Here is a 25,349-nt window from a genome sequence, read left to right as displayed (position 1 = left end):
AAAAAAGAAGAAATTCTTGGGGAGAGTGCATTTTACACAGAACAAGACAAGGGGACAAGGCCCCACTTCCAGGTGGGTGTGGAACCAAACAGGGCAAAACAGGGCATGTGTGGAAAAGTCCTCAGAGTGCACACTTTCTGGAGGAGCAGGAGCTGTGGGGTGAGATGTGGATTCATTTCCTGGGGCTCCTGCAACAAGTATCCACAAACTCAGTGGCTCAAAACCACAGGAGCACGTTCTCTCACCACTCTGAGGTCCAGCTGTCCAAGACCAAGGTCGGGGGCAGACTCTGCACCTCGTGTCTACAGCTTCCGGCGGCTCCAGGTGCTCCCTGGCTCGTGGCTGCGCCACTCCAGGCTTCACGCGGCTTCTCCTCTGCCATCTGTGCATCCCTGTTATACACACTTGTCACTGGATTTAGGGTCCACCCAGACAATGACCCCACAGTGTCTTCACCCTTAGATCCTCAACTCTGTCTGCAAAGACCTTCTTTTCAAATAAGGTCTCATTCACTGGCCCCATGCATTATAACGTGCACCTTTGTCTGGGTGGGGGGGCGCTGTTCAACCCCCTACAAGATGAGATGTTCACGGAAGGAACATGGGGGTGAGAGGCAGTGGTGGTTAAGTTTTCTTTCTTTCTGACTCAACCTTGGGGTGCTTTGTGGTGAGGGCTACTCATTCTGGAACTGTACTGAGAAACCCATCACTCGTTCAGGCTCCCACCATTTTTTGAGAACATAGAGGCATTATGGGAAATGCCAGTGGGCCCCAAGCCCCAAGCCAAGGATGCAAATGATAGCCCCTCTTCAGGCCCTATTTCCAAGGCCCTTGATTTGAGACCCCTTTGCCAGCCACTGAAGCCCCAGCTGTCTCGCCCTCTGTCAGGCCCCGTGGCTCTGGGCATTGATCTCGTCTGAACCCCTGACAAGCGCCTGCTGGTGGCCCACTGTGTGCTGAACCCCAGGCTCCTGAGAACACTGGCTCGGCCATGAACCCTGCTCATGACCTTGGCATGCTCGCCTTGGCATTGTGTGAACTCCCAGATTTATGGGGGTGGAGGAGTTGTGGGTGGGAAGTCCAGACGTCAGTGTAAGAAGCTAACAAATCCTTCAGGCAAGAATCACACTCAAGAACTCCTTTAAACCACTGACAGCCAGGCCTTGAAGCTCAAGAGCAAAAATCAGCTTGCTGCCTTGTGCAGTGGGTAGGGTCTCCTTGACCCTGAGGCAGATCTAGTTTGAAAATGGGGGTGGGGAGAGAGAAGAGGGAAGTATGTTAACAAGATTTTTCTCCTTTATTTCTTCATCTCTAGATTTTAGAATCGGCTTTCCTAAGTTACGGGTATGTGTGTGGCCACTCATTTTTCTTCTCATGAATGATTCACCCTCACTACAAGGGCCCTGATAGCAGAAAGAGATCTCCCCCCAATCCCACTCTTGAATGGGCCAGGGAGCCACCTATGCAAGGCCAGCCAGAGCTGGGGCTGGATGAGGGCCTGAGGGGAGGAAGGGAGGCAAGGGAGTGATGCCCACATCCACGGGTCTCTGTACTCTAGGTTACCCTACAGTGTTTTCCCAGAGATCGTTCCCACCAAGAGAAATTCTGGCGTGAGCTGTCAGAGGGAGATTTCTCAGTTCATTGCCCAGGCCCAGTGCCTTCCCTCTGAGCCAAATATCCATCCAAAGTCATGGCAAGGACAGACAAAGGCCCACACCATCTAGTGCTTGAGTCTCAGGTAGCAGCCATGTACGGAGAGTCACTTTGCCCCATGCCTGGCACAGAGCTCGACACATAGTAGATGCTCATTAAATGTTGACTGTCTCAGAGAATGCTCAGGGCTGCTGACTTCAGTCAGGGTCCTGGGGCTCCCTGTCCTAGTCAGAACTCTCCAGACGAGCAGAACCAAAGAGATGAGTATACATAGAGAGGTTTATGTTGAGGAATTATCTCACCTGATTCTGCAGGTTGGCAAGACCAAAATCTGCAGGGTAGGCCAGAGACCCAGGGGAGAGCTAATGCCGCAGCTGGAGTCCAGAGACAGTCTGCTGAGAGGATTCTCCTTCTCTCCAGGGAGGTCGGTCTTTTTCTTAAGGCCTTCACCTGAGGGGATGAGGCCCACCCACACTGTGGAGGACAAGCTGCCTTCCTCAAAGTCTACTCATTTAAAATGTGAAGCCCATCCAAAAGCTGCCTTCGCAGGAACACCTGGGATAATATTTGACCAAATATCTGTCTGGGCCCAGTGGCCCAGCCAAATTGACACAGAAAACTCAACATCACTCTCCCCCTCCTCTGCTCCAATGAAGTGCTCTGGGCTTCTGTCTCACTCTCTCTGCCATCCCCTTCCAGGGTGGGCTGACCCCGAAGTTCTGCCCTGCCCTGTTCTACCCACAGAGGCCCTGGGGACTAGGGACTTGAACTCCTTTCCTGACCACTCCACTTCCAGCCAGGTAGATTCCATCATTTTGGCAGCTCCCTGAACTACATACCCATGTGTGTGTCGTGTGTCCTCCCCACCACCCCCAAAAAGACCCTGTAAATGGGATCAAGGGCTGTCGGCTGTGCCCAGAGGGTGGGAGTGGTTCTCCCTGCCCCTCCTCCTGCTCCTCCCTCCCCTGCTCTAGGACTAGCCTGCACCAGGCAGGAGGCAGGCCTTAGAGAGAAGCCCATCACCTTGCTTTATTTTCTAGAGCTTAACACCAAGTGAAATTATATTATTGTTCTACCTGTTTGTAGTTTGTGTTTCTCCTACCAAAATATAAGCTCCAGGAGGGCAGGGACTTCACCCCCAGGACCTAGCCCCAGCGCCTGGCACAGAGAGGGGCTCAGGGTATTTGTTGATCGAATGAAAAGCACTTGCTGAACGTCTTTGTTCAGCAAGTGCTACACCAAGGTGCGCGCACAAGCTAGTCAGCAATGCACAGTTTCTGAGCATCTCCGCACACAGGCCCAGTATCCTGATTTCTCCCTCCTTGGCAGAGAGGCCCTCCCCTCCCTGAGGACAGGAACCGTCCTCCCTTCTCCCTCCTGGAGTCTGCCCACAGGTGAGTGTGCCAGCGAGTCCCGTTCTGCCTCCCGAGGGACACGAGCTGCATCAGTGGGGAGATGCCTGCGGTCTAGTTAGAGGAAAGAGACCAGCACACGCAGGACGATTTTGCAGAGGAAAGGGGCCTGGGGGGCGCTCTGGAGGTGGAGTTCCAACTTTGCACCCAGCTCCTACTCCTTGGCCCTGCCCCGGGGGCTCCCTAGGACCACCTGGATCCGAGAGGAGGTACTACTGTTTCCCTCTCCCCTGGTGCTGCGATCCTGGCATTCCAGACCTGCAGCCCGGCAGCGCCACCTGGTGGTCAGCCAGCGCAGGCATCTGGGCCAGGAGCCTGGGCCCGGGTGTGAGGGCCGCTTTCTTTTCTACTTGTTGCGGCAATCCATGAATTCACCAAGGACATCTCTAACTGATCCCCTTACACAAGGCAGGACTTTGGTTGGTTCCCTTTATTATTTCAAAAGTCTTGTCCATAGTCAGTAACTATGTTGAGGCTCAGATGGGTACTTGACTTACTGGTGTGATCACTTCGTAGGGTCTTTAAATGTCTAATCCCCATGTACTGCAGCTGAAACTAATACATATCATGTCATATGTTGATATTATGCATGTTACAACATGCACAGTGTGTATTAATATTACACATACTATAAAAGAGTGTTATAAACACACAGGTAAGCAAAAGGAAAAATTCCTGTATCTGGCTGCCAGATAAAATACAGGACGTCTAGTTAAATTTGAATTTCAGATAAACAACAAATAATTGCATGGAATGTGGCTTGTTCTAAAAAATTTCTCACAGTTCACCTTAAATTCAAATGTAACTGGTTTTTGTTTGCTAAATCTGGCAAATCTATACCTATAACCTAGTTACACTCTAGTTAACATACTGAAGTGTATTTACACAACTTCTTTTTTAAAAAAAGATTTTATGTATTCATTTTTAATTTACTTTTAGAGAGAGGGAGAGGGAGGGAGAAAGAGAGGGAGATATTAGTGTGCGATTGCCTCTAGCGCACCCCCAAGTGGGGACCTGGCCAGCAACCCAGGAATGTACCCTGACTGGGAATCAAACCTGCGACCTTTGGTTCACAGGCTGGCACAAAATCCACTGAGCCACACCAGCCAAGTACACAGTAAGTTTTAATTTCTTAAAGATTATCCCGATATGTGCATTTTTACCAAAAAAGGAGCGGGCTCTCTAAGGTAGACTGTTTTGCAACCCAGTTTCTTCAGTTAACCATATCCCATGAACACCTTTCCATGACATCGAGTGTTCTCTTACCACCCGGTTTTCCATGCGGACATGGAGCCAGACTTTTAGACATCTGGAGGCCATCATAGTTTCCTAACCTCCTATTCTTCTTTGTTTTTTTCTAGCACAAATGGCCCTGATTTCTGTCTGCTTCCCAGCACTTCGCCAGCGGCTCCCTTTCCTCCATCCTCCAATCTCGGGCCTCTGTAGCACATGAAACAGGTGCAGGTCTGAATTCCACAGCGCCACAGCGCAGCAAGCACGACGGATCCGGCCCGGGAATCAGACTGTGGGGTCGGACGCCTTCCCCGGTGCTCCTGACGCGGTATAGCTGCAGGGCCTTGGCCACGGCCTGGAACTGCTCAGCGGCAGCTTCCTAGACAGCAAAATGGGGCTGGTGGTCATGATGTTGTGAGGATTCCTCTTTTGCCCACTAGATGGCAACCTCTGCCTGGCCCAAAACTTCCCCGCCTGTCACCGCTCCTTATTTGTCCTCAGAGCAACATATGCTCAAGTGTTTAGACTTCACAGGCAAAATAAATGTTGACTAGAGGACGATGCTTTCACACGAGAGGAAGGGGTGTGACTGTCCCTTTGGGGGACATCGTGCGGCACCATTAGGATCTGTTCGGAGGTAAACTAAGGCATACCAAAAAGTTTAAGAGTTCATTTGAGCAAAAATCAACTCGAATTGGGTAGCCTCAAACTGGAAGTGGGTGGGAGCCCTCAGCCAAGAGAAAGACACAGGGAAAGTGCTGAAGTGGAGAAAGGAAAATACAGGGCCTGGCGGGAGGCTTGCTTGAGTGTGGTTGGAAGGGCACGTGAATGTCTCACTCGAGATGGACAGCAATTTGAACATTTCACCTAAAATGTCTCACTGTGCTTGGGTGTGATCGTTTTACGTAACAGAATTACATGCTTATGATTTTGTCATAAAAGCTCTGGTAATTTTAAAAGGGGCGTTTTTGTGCCGGACCCCTGTATTTAACTGACTATAGCTTCAGGCCGACATGGCTGTTGTGATTGGCTGCCTTTGCCATTTTGATTTCGTGACCCTGGGGCGCTCGCAGGCTCGGACTGGGGTTCACTCACACAGGCCTCCACAGCCTTACGGCCACCTCAGTCTGATGGCTCCTCCTCTAATTGATGTCCCAGGTCTGACATGTGTCACCACATGCTCCTGAGCAGCCAGACTGGCCTACCTACCCTCTCCCCACAGAAACACGGCTCCCCACACTTCCCGTTCACTCAGTTCAGCCCACACTGCCCTCTGCTCCTTCCGCAGCAGGGAAGGTGAGTCCCCACTGTCTGGGAGCCAGGGTGGGATGGGGGAAAGGGTGGGCTTCAGGTCACACTTGAATCCGTGCTCTGCCACTTCCTGGCTATATGACCCTGGGTAGTGTCTTCTTGCAGTAAATTAGCAGCTTCGAACGACACGAATTTGTTCCCTTACAGTTCTGTAGGTTGGAAATATGACACAGCTCTCACCAGGCTCAGGGCAGTGTGCTGGCACAGCTGTGCTCTTTTCTGACACCGAGAGGGGAAAATCCACTCCCCCTGCAGACTGAATGTGTCTCCCCAAATTCACCTGTGTGTTGACACCTAATCCCAGTGTGAAGTAGGCCCTTTGAGAGGTGATTCAGTCAGGAAGGTGGAGCTCTCACGAATGGGATTGGTGCCCTTATAGAAGAGACCTCAGAAAGTCCCTTGTCCTTCCCACCATTCGAAGACACAGGAAGGACATGGCTGTCTGAGATCGTGGAAGCAGGCCCTCGCCAGTGCCTTGATCTTGGACTTCCCAGACTTCGAACTGTGAGAACTGTTTTGTTTTGTTGGGTTGTGTTGTGTTTTTTTTAAAGATTTTATTTATCTTTAGATGGGAAGGGAAGGAGAGAAGGAGAGAAATATCAATGTATGGTTGCCTCTCATGAGTCCCCTGCTGGGAACTGGCCTGCAACCCAGGCATGTGCCCTGACTGGGAATCGAACCACGATCGTGTGGTTCACAGGCCCGCGCTCAATCCACTGAGCTACACCAGCCAGGGCTGTTGGGTTGTGTTTTCCCGGGGGTCTTTCCTGGCACTTTGACAGGCCCCTGGTGTGAGGTAATAGGAAATACCTATTGGCCTCTGCCCACGGTTCCTGGCACAGGGCTCCTGAAACCCTTGTAATTTCCTGAGTGAGAAGAGCACTGGGAGCATCTTTTGTTCTGCACTTGGTCTTTTACCCTGGTTCCTGACACACAGCTCCCAAAATCCCTGGGATTTCCTGGGTGAAAGAAGTGTCTTTTGTTCTAATGAGGCCACCCGGGTGGGGGGAGGTGCTCCTGGATGGGGGCTGCTCACCAGAAAGACCAAAAGATGACAAGAGGTTTAGAATTGTTAGCTCCACCCCCACCCCCTAGAGAGGAGCTGGCAATGCAGTTAATAACTGGTCATACCTGCAAGAGGAAGCTTCCGTGACCATCCGTTCCAGGTTGGTGAGCTCGGGTGTGGGTAGAGCGGTGCACCCAGAGAGGGCGCCGAAGCTCCCGGGCCCCTCTGCACATGCCCTCCCTTATCTTCTTTTCCACCTGGTTGTTCATCTGCATTTCATGTCATATGCTTTTAAAGTAAACTGGTAAACAGCAAGTAAACTGTCTTCCTGAGTTCTATGAGCCACTCTACAAATCAATCAAACTGGAGGAGGGGGTCCCCGGGACCTCCAGGTGGGTCAGAACCACAGGTAGACTCGTGACTGGGGAGTGGGCGGTCTTGTGGGACTGAGCCTTGAACCTGTGGGGCCTGACACTTTCTCCAGGCGGGTAGTGTTGGGACTGAGTTAAATCGTGGGACATCCAGAAGTGTCAGCAATGACGTGTGAGTAGTAAGGGAGAGACCCAGGATGGGAAGACTGGGTTTTCAAAAGCATGCGGGTAGAAAGGGAAACCGAGGGACACCTCCCACCCCAAACTGCCTGCTGCAGCCCCATCTGTTTACAATAGCCTGGGACTCTGGCTCCAGATTGCCCAGAGAGCAGTGGGGGCGGGGGAATCCTGGGTAGGCCCTGGCTCCCAGGCTGCAGCCATCTAGAGTCAGCCTCTGTGGTCCTCCCGACTGGGCACGTGTTCCAGGTGCTGTGAGCATCCCCAGCCCACTGCTTTTTAAATAGTTCCACAAAAATCTGTTTTACTTGGAGATGTAGGCATAGGAGTCCACCCATAAGCCAAAAGGGTTTGAACTCTTGACACCAAGGACACACAAAATGGCAGAGAAACTGAACTGGCAGATACTACACCAGCACCAGAAGCAACTTCCCTATCTAGACGTAGACGTTGGAAAATTTCCAAGGAATAGAGAGGGCACAGAGACTCTTAGTGGCTACAGGACTCAGAGGTAGGGTGCAGGGGGGCTATTGTGACATGCTCCAGGGAAGGGCAGCTTTATCCTTGGCTAAGGAAGGCCCAGCCCAGAGGTGCAAGGGAGCCGGGCAGACATGGAGCCTAAAGGGCAGCCCTCCCAGGCTCCGGAGGGCGGTAAGGCCGAGCCGCAGCCGCAGGCTCCCGCCCAGACCATCGAGGGCCACGGCCAGGTGCTGCTGCTAGGCGGGCTCTGGCAGCGGGACGAGCCGTGCCTGACCCTCCAGGACATTCTGGAGCAGGCCCCAACAAATAGGCCGGCCGGTCCTTCGTCCATCCGAGCCACAAGCGGTCACAGCAGCTCCAACAACTGCTCCAGGCAGCGTCGCAAGCGCTCGGGCGACAGGTCTTCGAATGGCGCCGACTGCCCGCCCGCCAAGTCCAAACGCTCCACGCAGAAGCTGCAGGATCACAAGCTCAGGGATGAGGACCCGCGTGAGTGTGAGCCAGAGGCAACTCGGCCTTTGCCCCGGGCCCCCGGGTCCGGGGCCGCGGAGGACCCGGCGTCAGGAGGCCGGGACTCGCCGCAGCCTCCGGAGCAGCCGCGCGCCTCCGGAGCAGCCGAGCCCGGCGCGCGGCTGCTCCTGGTACTGTGCCGCGTGTCAGCGCTGCGCTCGCAGCTCCCGCAGCTGCAGCTGCTCCTGCAGCAGGTGCACGCCCCGCACCGCGGCCCGCCCGCCGCGCTGGTCGGGATCGTGGTGCAGCCGCGGCGGGACGAGGAGGCCGAGGCGCGCCGCCTCATGGAAACCCTGCTGTGCGGCGCCTTCGCGCCGCACAGCCCCGCCGTGGAGGTGCACACGGCCGTGTTCAACCCCAGCCGCCCCGAGGGTACCCTGGACATCCAGCGCGCCGCCAGCGGAGCGCACAATGTCCCGGCGCGAGGCTGCGTCCACCTTGTGGACCGACAGACTCAGACGGATGGTGAGCGGCCGAAAGGCAAGGGGTTGGGGCGCCAGGCTGCCGCGGGCATCTCCGGGGGTCAAACTTCAAATACGGAGGGAGGCCTGTGCCCTGACCCTGCTGGTCACGGGGGAGGACAGGTCCCTGATGTCACGGTCCCTCTCCTCCGTTTTCACTTACACCGTCTGAGTAAGGATGAACTACATTTCTGTCCCCAAGGGCGCTCACCGGGCAATTTGGGGCCAAGGGTGTCCGAGGTCACTTAATTTTCGCGGAGCCCCTTGCCCCCTTGTTCACTGCTGGGAACCAGCCCTTGTAAGGCACAGATTTGGGAGCTGGCAGGCCCCAGACCTCCCCTCCTCTCCAGGGCCGTTTGTTCCTTGCTTGGTTCTTCAATCTCCACGAACTGTAATTCCAATCAAAGCAGGCCCAGTGTGCGCCAGGCACTGTTCTAGACGTTTCTCTCATCTAATCCTCACAGCAGCCCTCTCAGGAGGGAGGCACTGTTTTCGAGCAGCCGGCTGATGCCCCGTTCTTCTTCACAGCCCTCGGGACCTTTCCTATCAACGGGCAATCCAGTTGCCCCGGACAGTTCATGTGTGGGTCTAAGGGTCCAGAGCAGTGCACTCTCAAATGACCCCACAGTACCTTCCCCTCCGGGGCAGCGGGGAAGAGGGTGGGGTGGGAGAAGGAAGAACTCTGTTTGGGGTGGTCCAAAGCCAGGGGACTAGAGGCTCTGCCACTCTTCCACTGGTGACCAGAGCAAGTTGTCCCCTCTGTGGATAGTTGCCCCCCAGACACGTGGAAGCCCAGGGCCAGTTGGCATCTGAGGTAACATCCAGTTCTAAGATGCTAGCTTCAGGACAAATGTTGACACACTTGTTCTACGTGCCCAGGAGGGACCCGAGGGCCAGGACAAGGAGGGACAGCCTGGTCAGGACTCTATGCTGATGACCTAGCTTTGCATCCCCTTACACTCATTCTGCTCACTCTCTGAAAGGGTCCACAGGACCTCCCCGTGGTTGCCATGCCTGATTGGGAAAGCAATTGACTATGGGCTGTTCCAGCCGTCGTCCTCAGCCAAGGCCAGCAAACCCCAGACCGTCTTTGAAAACCACCCCTTAGTGATGCGGTCTCCTGGGTACCGTCATCCACACCCACCCTGTTTTCAACAGTTTAGCACTTTCTTTGTCTGCTTTCTTTTTTTCACTTTTAAAAAAGTTTTTAAAATATATTTTATTGATTATGCTATTACAGTTGTCCCATTTCCCCCTCCCTTTATTCCCCTCTGCCCTGCATCCCCCCTCCCACCACACCCCCTTCCCCTTAGTTCATATCCATGGACTAAGTTCTTTGGCTTCTACATTTCCTATACTATTCTTAATCTCCCCCTGTCTATTTTGTACCTACCATTTATGCTACTTATACCCTGTACCTTCTCCCAATACCATTCCCCTCCTCCCCCTGCCCCTGACAACCCTCCATGTGATCTCCATTCCTGTGATTCTGTTCCGGTTCTAGTTGTTCGATGTGTGCACTGACCAGCAGTGCCCGTGGCTTTATGGATGATCAAGACAAATTCACTCAGACTGTGGAGTCCTGTGGAGACAAGGGGCAGGCCACTCTCTCTAGGAGAGAGCGCTGCACACCCTTGCCTAGACAGGCTTTTACTGGTTTTTTTTGAGTGGGAATTCGGGTACAACTTATTCATCATTGTTAGGCAGTAAACAGTAAGTAGTATACAAAGAACCATTAGGGCTACTTCTAAATCAGGGTCTATCAGCTAAAAGGCTATAAAACTGTGGGAAAATAAAAACATTTAAGTAAAAGCATTCTTAACAAAGCAGGTTTCACTGGATTGTTAGGAATTCTTTCTTATGCCAGATCACGTCAGATTCCACTCTAGCTGGCAAGGGGCTGCACCGCCTTCCCTGTCACAGGTTTTCAGGCTTAAGTGGATTAGAGCCAGGAAGTGCTTCTCCCAGAGGACACGGGGACTGGGCTATGTCAGAATAGCCAGGGGGCGAGGGTCCATCACTCCCTCTTTGTTGCAGCCCCCCAAGCCTTCCATGATGGCCTCCCAAGTGATCGTATCTGGCTTAGGTTTCCCCCACTCTGAGGGGTCGTACCCGTCTCTGACTACCGACCATGCACTGAGGGCACGGGGAGAAGGAGAGGCAGCATTTGCTACCAGAGACAAGCTTTGTTTCCTCATGGCTCGCATTCCAGAGGTCGCTCACTCAGCCTTAGCCATGGGGGATGGTTTACAATTCCTGAAACCAGGCAGAGCAGTTCCCAACAGTTGTTTGGATAGTTCATTTTTGTTTTTGTTTTTTTAAGTTTGGTTGTTGATGGTTGTGAGTTTGTTGTCATTTTACTATTCATATATTTGATCTTCTTTGTCATAGATAAGTCCCTTTAACATTTCATATAATAAGGGCTGGGTGATGATGAAATCCTTAAACTTGACCTAATCTGGGAAGCACCTTATCTGCCCTTCTATTCTAAATGAAAGCTTTGTTGGATAGTCATCTTGGATGTAAGTCCTTTCATGACTTTGAATACTTCCTTCCAGCCTCTTCTGCCTGTAAGGTCTCTTTTGAGAAATCGGCTGACAGTCTGATGGGCACTCCTTTGTAGGTAACTGTCTCCTTTTTTCTTGCTGCTTTTAAGGTTCTCTCCTCTTTAATCTTGGCTAATGTAATTACAATGTGCCTTGGTGTGTGCGTCCTTGGGTCCAACTTCTTAGGGACTCTCTGGGCTTCCTGGACTTCTTGGAAGTCTATTTCCTTTGCCAGATCGGGGAAGTTCTCTTTCATTATTTTTTCAAATAGGCTTTCAATTTCTTGCTCTTGCTCTTCTCCTTCTGGCATCCCTATGATTTGGATGTCGGAATGTTTAACATTGTCCTGGAAGTTCCTAAGCCTCTCCTTGTTTTTTTTTTTAATTCCTTTTTCTTCATTCTGTTATAGTTAAATTTTTATTTCTTCTTTCTGGTCCAAACTATTGATTTGAGTCCCAGTTTCCCTCCCATCACTGTTGGTTCCCTGTACATTTTCCTTTATTTCACCTAGCATAGCATTTCTTCCTCTATTTTGTGACCATACTCCACCATTTCTGTGAGCATCCTGATTACCAGTGTTTTGAACTGTGCATCTGATTGGTTGGCTCTCTCCTCATTGCTTAGTTGTATTTTTTCTGGAGCTTTGATCTGTTCTTTCATTTGGGCCTTTTTTTTTTTTTTTGGCTTGGTACACCTGTTGCATAGTAAGGGGTGGAGCCTTAGGTGTTCACTAGGATGGGGCAACCCAGGTAGTTGCGTTGTGATGCTGTCTGTGGGGGAGGGGTCTGAGAGGGAATAATGGTGCTTGCTCCGCTCTCTGCCGGATTTCAGTCACTTCCCCCACTTCCGACAATCAAAGCGGGCACTTCTGGTGCTGATTCCTCGGTGGGTGGGCTTGTGTACATTCTAGGACCCTGTGGATCTCTCCCGTTAACTTTCCTGTGAGGCTGGGAGTTTCTCCCATCACCCCCTCAACCCCCACAGGTGTTTTCAGTCAGTGGTTTGAGGTTTTATTTCCCCTCACTGGGGCCCTGGGTTGCACGCTCTGTCCTGCTCCCCAGTAGTTCCTCCCAGTTTATCTGCACGTGAATGTGGGACCGCTCTCTCTGCCCACAGCACACAGCCTTGCCATGAGTCCTCCCCACCCACCCAGCTGCCTGTCTCTGCCCCTCCTACTAGTCTGGGTGAGTGTTTCTTCTTTATCTCATTGGTTGTCGGACTTCCATACAGTTTGATTTTCTGTCAGTTCTGATTGGTTTTTTGTGTTTAAATTTGTTGTTTTCCTTCTTTTAGCTGTGCGAGGAGGCACAGTGCATCTACCTATCTTGTCTCCATCTTTGTCTGCTTTCTACCCTCGCCTTCAAGCAGCTTACACTGAGCCCTTCCTCTGGGCTTTTGGCTCTTCACGGTCTCCAGTCTGGGAGTGGGGACCGCAAGAGAAGACATGGGTAGAAGCCTTTCTCATGCTGGGCAGACTGAGATCTGGGCTCAGAGAGGGAGACATGGCTTCCAGTTGGAGATCTAGAGAAAGGCTTTGCGAGTGGATGGGTTTCCTGGAGACGGACGTGGATGACAGAGGGGCAGAGGGGCGGGATGCGGGAGGGGAGGGCTCCCCCAAATGCAGGGGAGTGAGGCGTGTTCACCAGACTCCTGGTGCTCATGGCGGGCTAGAGCCAGACATGGGCAGAATAGACCTGGGACCATGGGCCGTGACTTTGACAGAAGAGTCAGACTTCAGGCTAGGAAACTGTGCTCCGAAGGCAGAGGGCGTAGAAGATGTTCTGGCAAAGAACTGTCCTTCTGGCCCTCCCTGTTACTCCACAAGTCCCCACTGCCCCCACCCCCTTGTCTCAGGACCATCCTCACTAAAGAACCCACACATATTTTCTCCACTGCCATAGAGAAACTCCCACTCGTCCCAGAGCCTGACCCTCTGTGTCTCCTCCATTGCTCTCCTGGGGAGCAGGGGCCTGCTCTCTGTGCCCTTCCTTGGTGTGAAATGGAATAGGGAACGCTCCTTTCATTCGTACCAGGACATCCACCCGTGTGCGTCTGCACCTGTGATTCATTTCAGCAGTGGTTCTCGGCCACAGGCAACTCTCTGTTCTCTCCTCTCCTCTCTCTCTCACACACACACACGTTGATATTTACCAATGTCTGTAGATGTTGTGATTTCACAACTTGGAAATCACAAAGAGGGAGCGAAGGAGCAGTAGTCACTACTGGCATCTTGTGGGCAGAGGCCAAGGATGCTGCTCACCTTCCTACAGTGCACCGCCCAGCCCGCGGCAAAGCAAGACCTGGCCCCAACACCAGTGTCACTGAGGGTGAGAAACCCTGATTTGCACCAGGTTGCGGCCCTCAGTCAAAAGCCCACTGGTGCCTGATATCAAGTTTTGCAGAGATAAATGCCTTAGGAGGTATGAACTGCTTGTCAAATGTGGACAGGGGTCCTGACCGGGTTCCAGTCTCTCTGATTCTAAAGTGAGTCCTGCCCTGGCTGGTGGGGCTCAGTGGATTGAGCGCTGGTCTGTTAACCAAAGGGTTGCCAATTCAATTCCCAGTCAGGGCACATGCCTGGGTTGCCGGCCAGGTCCCCAGTAAGGGGCACCCAAGAGGCAACCACACATTGATGTTTCCCTCCACTTCTCCCTCCCTGCCCTTCAGTCTAAAAATAAAATGAATAAAATCTTTTTAAAAATAAATAAATAAAGTGAGTCCCCCAGAAAGCCATTGCTTTTGACTTCAGGCAGTTACCGCCTCCCTGTAGCCCCTCTGGTCCCTGAACCTCCTCACACCCGGCTCAGCCAAGTTCAACCCGACTTTGCTGATCTGCGCTTCCTTCTATTCTCGTCCTTTGTGTCTCCTTTCCTTTCAATCCTCTCACTCAAGGTATTTTTTAAGTCATTAATTTTGAGGCCAATATAATTATCTGACTCCTTGTTGCCTTCTGGAGTCAGAAAAAGAGCCCTGAACAGGAATCTAGCCAATTCAATCCCACCCCAACCCCCTACCCCCCAGCTGTGGGACTTTGAAAAAGTAGTTTGACCTTGAACCTCAGTTTCTCCTCTGCAGAAGGAGGATCACAAGGTCTTTTCAGGCTCGGGAATCACTAAGGCGTTGCCTGTCATCTGACAGCTCACAGCAGGTCTGGCCTTGCGTGGGGATTGCTCCTCACTGGGTCTACCCTAAACCTGACCCTGGGGAGGGAGTGGGACCCCCAGAGGCCAGGGGTCAACGGTGGGATACTCGCCCACCTCATGGTGCATCCGTGGCAGAAGTAGAGTCTCTAATGTGAGCACATTTTATGTTGGAGTCAGATGTGAAGTTTAAGGTTGTCTCTTGAAAGTGCTTTTCTCTCTCCCAGCCTAAAAAGGAAATCACACTGTTAATTTCGAGAAAGATTCATAGTCTCCTAGTTGACTTGGCACATTTGGTGTTTGAAAGGTGCTCTGTTTGTGGCTGTGCAATGAACTTGAGAAAAATGGGGTTTGCCAAACAGCTATGATGTGCTTAGGAGGAATTCTTTTGCCAAACACTAGCGTTCTTATCAAGGTTGGAGGCCCCACCCCAGTCCCTTCCCACTGTCAGGCAGGGAAGGTTTTAGAAGAAGAGGGGAGCTATTTTATGTAATCTGGGGGGACAGTGGAGAAGGGGGAGGCCATGGGCTCTCCACGGACCTTCAAATCTTTAGTAAAGTCACCTGAACCACAGAATGCATAGGGAAGTAGCTTTGGGGGTTTGTTTTTGGTATTTGGTTTTTTGGTGTGTGGCAACCAGGACAGAGCTGAGCGGCACGTGGGCGCCTGGGAACACACCAGCAGAGGGGCCTGAAGGAGGCCCTCCGGTTGCAGAATCATAGGCTCCAGGTTGTCACAGGCCCCACGGCCAGGCTTGGCTCAAGTCCATGACTTGAGTTCAGGACTCTGGCAGCTGCCCCCTGCCCCTCCCAGTAGCTAGGGAAGGGGGGGCGGTGACAGCAGGCTGGTGTCACCAGAGAGAACTGTCCCCAGGGTGCTGCCATAGGAGTCACCCTGGCTTTTGTGACCTCACAGGAGGGGTGTGGGTGACCTTTCTTTGTGGTGCCTGGGTCCAGCCAGAGGCTAGAGTGTTCCCCCAGGGCAGGGGCAAACGGCCCCTCCAGGAGGGAGCCGGGCAATTAGACAGCTCCATGTAGGTCCACGTTAGGCTGGGAGGACCCACCATGAAGAAGGGCAAAAAGAAGAAGGCGGGGTCCAGACGCCGAGGCTCCACCTCACAGCACAGCAGCTCTGACTCCAGCCCCCCACAGCGGCAGCCCAGCTCCAACTCCACCCCCCAGCAGCAGCCCAGCTTGGGGTCCACCCCCCAGCAGCAGCCCAGCTCGGGGTCCACACCCCAGCAGCAGCCCAGCTCAGGGTCCACCCCGCAGGAGGCTGTGTGCCAGGCCCTTGCAGTTCCTGAAGTCAGGCGGTCGGCTCAGGGCCTGCTGTCTCAAAACAGCAGCACAAAAGCGTCCCCTGGATCCAGGAAAACAGGTGGGCAGGCTTCTAGCTCAGCAGTTCCAGCGTTTCTGCTGCTGGAGTCCTGGGGTTATCACCCCAGAAGCCAGTGTCTATGGGGTAGTGATGCATGGCTAACGTGCGTTCTGGAACCTTGCTTGCAGAGTGTGGGGGTAGTTTTTGGTTTTGTTTTTACCCAAGAGACCAGGATTCCTGGGTGTTCTCATTCCTCACTAACTCAACCTCACTGAAGAAGGCAGCCACGCATGTACCTTCACATTTAATGTGGCTCGTTGGTCACACTCTCTCGTTAGGAACCAGGTGCCACATAACCGCTCAGACCCCAAGGACGCATTGATAGAATTACATGGTTCAGGACGAGGGCAGTGGTCATACGCCTTGTCCTCATCTGGCTGACCTCATATGCCGTAAAAGATGCTTACAGTCGAATCCAAAGAAGAAAGTCCAGGTTGATGGGGGACAAGAGAAGTAGGGGGAGGCAAGAGCCATTCTGTGTCTGAGATTTGGTGGAAGGAGTTGGAGGAAATCTGTCTGTCAGGTGGAAGATGTGAGTAGACTTCTTCCATGTTGTCCTCCGATGTCTGACTAAGGGCCCATGAACAGGGTTGCCAGTGAAACACAGGACACCCAGTTATATTTGAATTTCAGATCCAACAACACATGATTTTAAAAAAATTTTAGTATAAGGGTGTCCCAAATATTGCGTGGGCATCCTGTGTTTCCAGGTGCTAAATCTGGCAACCTTAGCTATGGAAGACAGGGGCGGATTTCTCTGCTTAACATTAGAAAGTCTCCAATAATTAGTTCTGTCTGACAATGGAATGGCCGTCCAGGAAAAGTGGTCCCCCATCTCCCTGGGTGGCCAGAGTCTGAACAGGCATCGGGGTGTGGAGCGGGAGTTCAAGGGGAGTCCAGGAGGTGGGCTGGTTAACAGCGCTACCACGACTACTGATGGTAACAGCTAACTCACACCTACACCCGGATTTACTGCACACCCAGCACCTAGCTCAGCCGTCTATGTTAATTTTCTCATTTAACAGTCTTACAAAGGACACGCTAGTATTATCATCCCCACTTTATAGATGAGAAAAGTGAGGCCCAAACAAGTCAAACAGCTCACTCTCAAGCAGGCACTGGCAGCGCTGCAGGAAGCTCAGTGGGTTCTGACTCCAGAACCCTCGCTCTGAGCTGAGGCCCTCACCTTCTGATTCCGAGAGGTCTAAGGGTCTCCCTGGAAAGTGCACCTTGGCTGGGCTGCTCCCAGGAGCAGCTGCTCCTGGGCTGCTCCTGGATCTGCCGGGAGCCAGTGCCCAGGGCTCCGTGGTCCTGAGCAGGCCGAGCTCCCCAGGCTACAGCCTGTCCCTCTGGGCTGGTGTGGACAATAAAATCACCAGGTCACGGTATTTCTGTTGCTAGGAATCCATCCCTTCTTAACATCTGGAAATGGTTTCAAGCATTACGCTCTAAAATGGCATATATTCTGATCATTGACCACTGAGCGAAACATGTCTAGACTATGGCCTTCAGAACTGATAACCTGTGATATGTAGAACTTTACGCTCCCAAATCTTTAACTGAAGGCATGTGACTCACCCCCAGGGAGGAACTCTGCATATTGAAGAGACAAAGCAGGACATGGTGGTGGCTCTTCAGGAGGGACAGCAGACGCCTACCCTTCTGCCAAAGGCACATCCTCCTTCGGAGCCACAGTGGGAGGGAATGCGGGCAGTAAGGGATGGGGGCCTTTAAAGGGTGCCACTTTGTGAAGTCCAAATCTTGTGTGTGCAGAAAGTATTGTCACTCAGGAAAGCACTCGCCTTCTTCTGGAATGACTACGATCTGTCATCAAAAGATGGACAATGGCCAGGGTTGGTGAGGCCGTGGAGATACCAGAAGCTTCATGCCCTGCTTGAGGGAATGTGAAAAGGTGCCGCCGCCTGGGGAAAAGTCTGGCAGTTCCTCGAAGGGCGAGCCGTGAACTTACCCTTGGACCCAGCAGTTCTACTGTTGGGTATATATCCAAGGAAATTAACAATATCTGTCTGCCCAAGAACTTGAACAGGAAGGTTCACAGCAGCGTTATTCACGAGAGCCAAAAAGTGAAGACAACTCCATGTCCATCAGCCAACGAACGGATCGACAGCAGGTGGTTCAGCCACGCCATGGGGTACGCTGGGCAATAGAGAGAGGTGATGGGCTGATGCTGCAACATGGAGGGACCTCAGAGGCGTCGGGCCAAGTGAAGGAAGCCGGTCCCCCTGGAAGCCCACACACTGTATGATTCCATTTCTGAACTGTCCAAGACAGGCAAATCCATTGCCAGGAACTGGGAAGATGGGGAGTCGGCAGTGACTGCCGGTGGGTACGGAGTTGCTTTGGTGGGAAACGAAAAGATTCTGGAATTAGGGATGATGGTTGTACACCATTGTGAGTACACTACAAAACCACTGAATGTAGGAATTATGTGTCCATTTCAAAAAAATTTAACTACACACAGAATCAAGAAAAAATCTTGCCTTTAGAATCTCTTCCTTCCACAGTCCAGGAAAAGCCTCCACCCTGGGCAGATCGAAACAGAAGGGGCGCTGAATTTGCCAAGGCTGGTCATGGGTTTCCTGGAGCCTTGGTTGGACGAACCTACAGTTCCCTGAGGAAGCCAGGGGAGGGAATTCTGTGCCATCTCAGAGTCCCTCTGGGACCCACTGCACAGGAGGACACACGGGGATAAGTCTGGGAAAGTATCAAGGAGTATAAACTCAAGCAGTGGGCGTCTTCCAGATGAACCAGCGAACCCCACGGAAACGGAGCATGGCAGCTCCAGGTGCGGGGGTCGCGGCACCACTTCCTGCGAATTCCCCAGAGAGAGCACTGAATCGAGAGTTAGAAATCCTGAGCGGAGGCCCACTTCTTCCACCCACTCGCTCTAAGGCACCTCCTTACATTCCCCGAGCCTCGGTTTCCTCATCCGCAAGCTGAGAGTGACAGCGTTCCACTCCACAGGATTGCTCTGACAGTGAAATGAGCTGGGGGCGGTGGGCAGTGCGGAGCCGCAGACAGGTGTAAGCCGGTGCATCGTTGTTCTGATCGCCCCCAGGTAGCAGCAGGCTATAAAACCACCCGGGTCCCACACAGTTTGTTTCTCTCTGGTGTCGTCCAGGCTCTCCCCCGCCTCCTGGGGGCAGCTGGGTCCCTCATCTCTCTCCTTTTCCGTCCACCAGGGCCTCCGACGCGGCAGGTCCCGCGCCCCTTCTGTTCCTGCACCACTTGTCCCGGCAGCGCTGCTTGCTGGCGTCGTCTGGGCCTGTGCCACAGCCGCATCTGCGATGTCCTTCTGCCTCGGGCCTGGCCGACCACGCCAGGGAGAGGAATCCCAAGCCTCCTCACCTTCTACAGGTTCTGGAGCTCGTGCAGGGCTGGGCCCTCGGGGCGGACGGTTCCCAGGGCCAGGCTCTGCCCAGGCTGGCCTGTAGTACAGTCGCGTGCAGCTCCCTTTGCAGACCCCCAGGCCAAAAGGAGAGCCTCTGCCCCACAGCCCAGGTGGCCACAGCCTAGGCTTTGGCACGGCCCTTTCTGAGCAGACCCACCCCACCAGGGTCCCTCACCTGCACGGACCAGTGCTGATTTTCTTCCTTACTGGGAATTGCTTCACATCAGGGGGTGGGGCGTTCATTTTTCTTTTCCCCATAGGCACCCTCCTTTCTCAGGCACACCCCCTCACAGTCCTTCATAAATGCCATGTCACTCAGGTGCTTCAGAATCAAATGCTCTCTTTGGCTGTCTGCCTCCTTCCATGGCCCACACCACATCCCAGAGCTTTAGGTTCTTGGCCTACCTATGAATTTCCCCTGGAATTTAGTCACAGGTACTGCTTGTAACTCACATGCCCCCCTGGTGATAGCAAGACCTCCACCTCGTGCAGAGGGTCTCTGGTATTTCTAGCAATGCCCCCAGGAAAGAATGCCCCCAGGCTGGTCTGTCCATGGCTGGGTGGCCCCCACCCATGGCGGCATCCACAGTATCCGGGCTTCTCTTTCTCCTCCTGGAAACCACCAGGTGGCACCTTTTCCAGGGGATCCAGGCTATGTGCCAGGGCTGGGAGAGGGGCCTCCACCCACCCCCAACTCGGGGCCCAGAGCAGCCCTGCCTGTACTTAGGGTCTCACCAATGTCTGTGGAAGAAGCTTTCCATTTGGGAAACTCATACCCCAACCCAAGAACAGAGCCCGCCCATCCTCACCTTCCTCCTGCCCTTCTTCCCAGCCCCTCCCCCACCAGATCCCCTCTCCTGTCCATCATCAGACACAAAGCACCACCTCTTACACCGATGAAGAGAAACAAACAAATACCCAGGGGTGTTGGAAGAACACGCCTAGCCCTAAAAATACTCCACAGCCTGGGAAGTGGGTCAGGAAGGACCTGCCCGCCACTCATTATTAGCCGTCTTCCCACACACTTAGCATTTCTGTCCATATGGTGTCAAGTTGTGCCACCGGTTCATGGCCCTTTACACCCAGCAGGTAGGAAAACCTAATCCGCACAAGACACTAGGTACTAGGAGGGAAACCAGAACAGGGAACTTTACCCTTAAAAACTGTACAGTCTGCATGGTAGGTGAAGACGTGTCCAAGATGCGAGCCAGGGGACCCATGTCCTACAGGAGAGGTTCAAAGAGCTTCAGGAGAACGGGGTGCTCACTCCTGCACCAGGCCCCAGGGGGCCTGTGTCTTGTCAACCACGTCCAGAAGGATCTGAGGATCCTCTGTGGCTTATGTCAAAGGGAGAGCATTCTAGACGGAGGAGGAGACAAAAGCAAGGCTCAGAATGAGGAAAGGGAGGGGGAAGGGGCAGGGGTCTGGTCTGGCTGGGGAGGACGCGTCCTGCTCAGATTTGAGCACCTGCTGCTGTAACCTCTGCCTTCCTCACGAGGGTGGGATGTTGACTCTTGGCTTAAAGTACACACTCACATTAAGTGAGAACTCCCACTACTGTAGTGCGATTTCTACCAAAGTGGACATTGCGTTTGTGGAAGCCCTCTTCACAGTTACTGCCGTGCCGTGCACGGTCCTCATTCTGTGGAGGGTGCAGCGTGCATTTCCTCGGAGCCTTCATTCCAGGTGGGGCTCCATCGCAGAGCCTCCCCCACAGGGTTGCTGTGAGACCTGGGGGGACCTGGGGCATGAGGTGTTTCGCACAGAGCCTGGCACACAGTGGCCTTGCCCACCTTCACTCCCTGAATGTCTAGGGAAGCTGGCATCCCAGACCAGCCCATCCTCAGGCCCTGGGGGTCCTGTGGTAGGATTTGATTAGGAGGGATTGGGGTGCATTCTGTCCCCTAGAGAGGAGGGTCAGTAGTAGGGACGTGGGTATTCCTGCAATCCTGAGGGAACCCCACAATTTTTCCTTCCTGGTAGACAGGCACTAAAGCCCAACTTCCCCCAAACGGTGGGCTTTCCACTTGCTTTACAGAAGACCTTCAAGAAAGCACTCCAGTCATCGTAATTCACGTGCTCCAAGCTCTCGGGACTGCGGCTGTGGCTCTGGGGGCCCTGGGAGCCGCCTACCACATCATTGAGTCCTTGTGAACAACCCCTGGCTCACAGTCCAACAGGTACGTGGGCCCCCTTCGTGCCCACGGCCTTTTTTATGGGAGTCCTCAGGCCCAGTGACTTGCCAGCCCAATGTGCAGGGCTGATGGGGTGTCTGTCCCCTTTGAAGGGGGAGGTCTTTGCAGGGTACCCCACCCCCTGGCCTCTCATGGGTGGCTTGAGAACAGAGAGAGTCCTTCCTGGACTCGGGATGGCCTCTCTCAAGCAGCCCTGGTTGCTCTTGGACAATGCTAGATCCATTACTGGGATCATTGGAACAGAGTTCCCCCAACCCCGGTGGCCTGGGGTGGTTCCCCTCGTCAGAGACACCAGACAGAAAAGGTCAGGGCAGACGTTCCTACCCATCTCAAGGCCTTTCCTTGGAATTTCCTTGCTGCCTAGGAAATGTTTCCCCTCTCCTAACATTTTAAGTCCTGCCTACCCTGCCTGGCCTAGTCCTCTTTCCTCCATAAAAACCCTCCTCCCCATGGCACCTCCAGTGCTTCCTCCCACCTGGCAGACCACTGTTTCTCCAGCCTAGGCCGCCCTGTGTTGTGGGCGATTGTTTTGTATGTATGTTGTTGCCCATGTACACAACCACACTGCAAGATCTGCGAGGGCAGGGAGCATGCCTCACACGGCATCTCCAAACCTCCCATCTTGGGCTGGGGTCCCTAGAAGCAGAGCCTCAGACAGGGATTTGAGTGCAGTGGGCTTATTGAGAAAAGTGTCTGAAGGAGGGAAGGAAGAGAGGTTAAGGGAAGGAGCAGAACCAAGACTAGGTCAGCTGATGTCCAGCCTCAGCCCTAGAAGCAGAGCCTCAGACAGGGATTTGAGTGCACTGGGCTTATTGAGAAAAGAGTCTGAAGGAGGGAAGGAAGAGGGGTTAAGGGAAGGAGCAGAACCAAGACTAGGTCAGCTGATGTCCAGCCTCAGCCCGAGGCCAGGGGGGCTCTGAATTACACTGTAGAATGGTCTCACCTCAAAGCGAGAGGGTTGGCCTTTGTGTGCCCCTCTGTCATTCGGCATTGGCAATGGGAGGGGGGTAGGGGTTTGCCCGTCTTTACGGAAAAACACTCCCATTTGGCCGAAGACAAGTCTCTGGGGAAAGGGGCTCTCTGAGTCCTTAGCAGCCAATGTTCACAACTCATGGGAGCTGAACAAAGAATGCTCCAGCCCAGAAAGAGGGTCTTGGCAGACACCAAGGGCACCCACAATTGTCCCCATTGTCAAGTCCACCCACAGTGAGTGCCTCATAAGTGACAATGGGGGAAGCGAGGAGATCATGGCAGCCTTTCAACCACCCCCCAGACCACCAGTCGCAGAGCAGGACAGGGAGTGGCCACAGGAGGGCACACCGTGGGAGCAGTTGCTCAAAGCACTTCAAAAGCCCAACCCAGGAAATAAACTCCAGTGAGGGCGCAGCACCTGCTCCAGGGCTCAGCTGCCTGACCAAGGGACAGGTACAGAAGAAAGAGTCAGCACTCATGGAGCTTCATGAAATACACAGCTGGTGGGGGCCTCAGCTTCCTCATCTGTAAATAAGGAAGATCACAGTGCCTTCCAGTACGAGGAGAGGTTCTCAGAGAACAGAGCTAGCCAGCTTCAGGGTCTAGCTGCGGTTATTGCCATGGAGGGGACACTGGGTGTCAGGGGACACTGGGAGAGTCAGTGTCAGCTCTGAAGAGGGGGAAGAAGTGCCTCCAAGGGTGACCGTTGTGAGGAGTAGGTGAGGGGTGTGCGGGTGTATGGGGCCTGGTTGCAAGGCCTGGGTGGACGGTGCCAACTGGCGATGTGAAGAAAGTGCTTCGTTCTGGAGTCTCCTGACAGCAGAGCCAACTGGTGCGAGCTCAGACTCTGGGAGCAGGCAGGCTTGGGTCTTGTCCCCCTTCAACATCCAGTATTTCCAGGGCCTGGGGCAGGTTCCAGAACCCATGAATTGGTAGGTTTCTAAATGCTGGGAGGCATTTTAAGATTGATTTGATGAGTGGATTATGAGTTTGATTATCTGGTATAAATTCCAGAAAATCGAATTCCAAATGGTGATGAGATTATCTCACACACCAGTGGGACAGTTGGGAAGTATCAGCGCAGGTTCAAGTCAACAGCATCAGAGATTCGGAGGATATTTTCCAGCTTTCTGCTCTGACACCCTCAGCAGAGGGCAGGCTAGTCCCCCCCGGGGGCAGATGGCTGGAGAAACTTCCAGAATTACAGCCTCATATCATGACATCCAAAAGCAGGGAAAAGGCCACCTCTTCCGCTTGTCTCTTTTTGAGTTAAGAAACTCCTCCCAGGAGTACCCTTCCCCAGCATACCTGCTCTCTCATTGGGGTGGCCTGCCCCTGAATGGGGTCTCCTGCCCCTTCTTAAGGAAATGAATAGCATAGGGGTTGAACTGTCATGGCTGGTGTAGATCCATCTAGATCCATCTTCACTCTCTTCCCTGGCAGGGGCTGGGGTCGCTTCTCCCTGGGACAAGGCTGGGCAAGGGAGCAGAGCAGCCAGATTAAATGGGGCCCCTGCCAGGAAATCAGTGAGAGTGGGTTGGGGGAGCAGCCAGCAGTGCCCTCTACAACTGGCAAGAGTGTTTTTGAAGGTGATGTGCATCTCACCAGTGCAGGCTGAACCTCAATGTGCAGACCTGATGGCTTAGAGGCTGGAGACCTGTTGGCTTCGCCACCCTGAGGGAGGGCCTGGGTGAGTCAGTGTGGCGGGGGGCAGGCAGTGCCCTGTCGGGGTATACTGAGCCATCTTGAGTTTTGTCTGCTCACCTCTTACGCCCTCCTGGACAGGCACTTTGGGGTCCTTCTCAGTCCACAGTGAAAACCCACCTGATGACAGTGGCAAAGTCTANAGCAGTGCCCTCTACAACTGGCAAGAGTGTTTTTGAAGGTGATGTGCATCTCACCAGTGCAGGCTGAACCTCAATGTGCAGACCTGATGGCTTAGAGGCTGGAGACCTGTTGGCTTCGCCACCCTGAGGGAGGGCCTGGGTGAGTCAGTGTGGCGGAGGGCAGGCAGTGCCCTGTCGGGGTATACTGAGCCATCTTGAGTTTTGTCTGCTCACCTCTTAGGCCCTCCTGGACAGGCAGTTTGGGGTCCTTCTCAGTCCACAGTGAAAACCCACCTGATGACAGTGGCAAAGTCTACTCTCTGGGAAAAGATATTTCTAGAATTTTCTTTCCTAAAGCTTAGTGCCCCTCTCAGCATCCTGCCAGTGAATAATGGGGCACTAAAAGCAAGAGCCTGCTTCCCCTCTCTTTGTGGGCACTGAATGGAGCAAAACTCCCCACCACAGCCCAGCTTTTGGGGACCGATGCTCCATCTTAGCTGCTGGGCGGCGGGCAGGGCGGGGTGGGGGGCAGTGTGGAGCAGAGCCAAGAGCATGCCCAGCATGCTCCCACCAGGATGTGGATCTACAAATTTGAATTCTGCTGTCATCAAGTACTGTGTCAGCCAATGCCTCGGTTTTATTTTTCTTACAGACCCAGTTTCCATCAGGGACCTCTCTTGTCACCAAATAGAACAGTAACACCAAAAGAATTGTTTCTAGAGTGTGTTTTACCCAGAAACCTGAAAGTTGGGCTTGGCAAAGAACTTGGTAAGAGATGTAAGGGGGCAGGGGTGGCTTGGTGACTTCCTGAGCCCCAGATAAACCGGGGTGGGATCCTGCCATTCCTGTTGGAGGCCACAGACCCAAGTGAAGGCAACTTTCTCTACACACACTCACAGAACAACCTGTTTCCAATTTTCCTGTTCTAAAAGCAGAAATTATACAACTTCAGTCAATACCTCATGTAACCAGTCAGCTCTGCTTCTCGGCAAGAGGTAATCCCAGTTGGTGGAACAAGAAGAAGGCACCTTGGAGAGGAGAGGCCCTGTGCCCAGGAATGCTCATCTCTGGGACATGGCTTCATTCAGTTGCACCTGTGATGGGGGAGGTTCTGGGGCCCAGCGAGGCATGGCCTGCAGTCTGCGGTCTGTCCTGGTGACCTAGCTGTACCCGGCCAGGGCCCAGTTCCTGAGCAGCTGAGGCAGGGTCTTAGTTCAAGGTGATCCCAGAAAACAGTATAGGGAAGAGATGTGAGAAACATAAAAGGA

General features: G+C 53.3%; 1 protein-coding gene across 1 annotated transcript; it reads left to right on the top strand.

The window, feature by feature from the left end:
• The first annotated feature begins 15,363 nt into the window (after nt 1–15,363).
• On the top strand, nt 15,364–25,031 carry SPATA3 (spermatogenesis associated 3). The gene is made up of 4 exons (XM_037063574.1): nt 15,364–15,676; nt 18,880–19,054; nt 21,127–21,268; nt 24,734–25,031. The coding sequence occupies exons 1-3, from the start codon at nt 15,364–15,366 to the stop codon at nt 21,230–21,232; spliced, it is 594 nt and encodes a 197-aa protein (XP_036919469.1). The 3' UTR covers nt 21,233–21,268; nt 24,734–25,031.
• Nucleotides 25,032–25,349: the final 318 nt, after the last annotated feature.

Source organism: Sturnira hondurensis, unplaced genomic scaffold, assembly GCF_014824575.4.
Source record: "Sturnira hondurensis isolate 20B ecotype Veracruz unplaced genomic scaffold, ASM1482457v3 Scaffold0014615, whole genome shotgun sequence".
Taxonomy (NCBI): Eukaryota; Metazoa; Chordata; class Mammalia; order Chiroptera; family Phyllostomidae; genus Sturnira; species Sturnira hondurensis.
Note: the sequence above shows the minus strand (reverse complement) of the source record. Positions and strands in the feature narration are given on the sequence as shown.

Excerpts from the sequence above, each read along its gene's own strand:
- SPATA3 (XM_037063574.1), top strand. The coding sequence starts at position 15,364 with ATGAAGAAGGGCAAAAAGAAGAAGGCGGGGTCCAGACGCCGAGGCTCC. Across the intron at positions 15,677-18,879 it reads CCCTGGATCCAGGAAAACAG|GGCCTCCGACGCGGCAGGTC; the intron begins GTGGGCAGGCTT and ends TCCGTCCACCAG. Across the intron at positions 19,055-21,126 it reads AGCCTCCTCACCTTCTACAG|AAGACCTTCAAGAAAGCACT; the intron begins GTTCTGGAGCTC and ends CTTGCTTTACAG.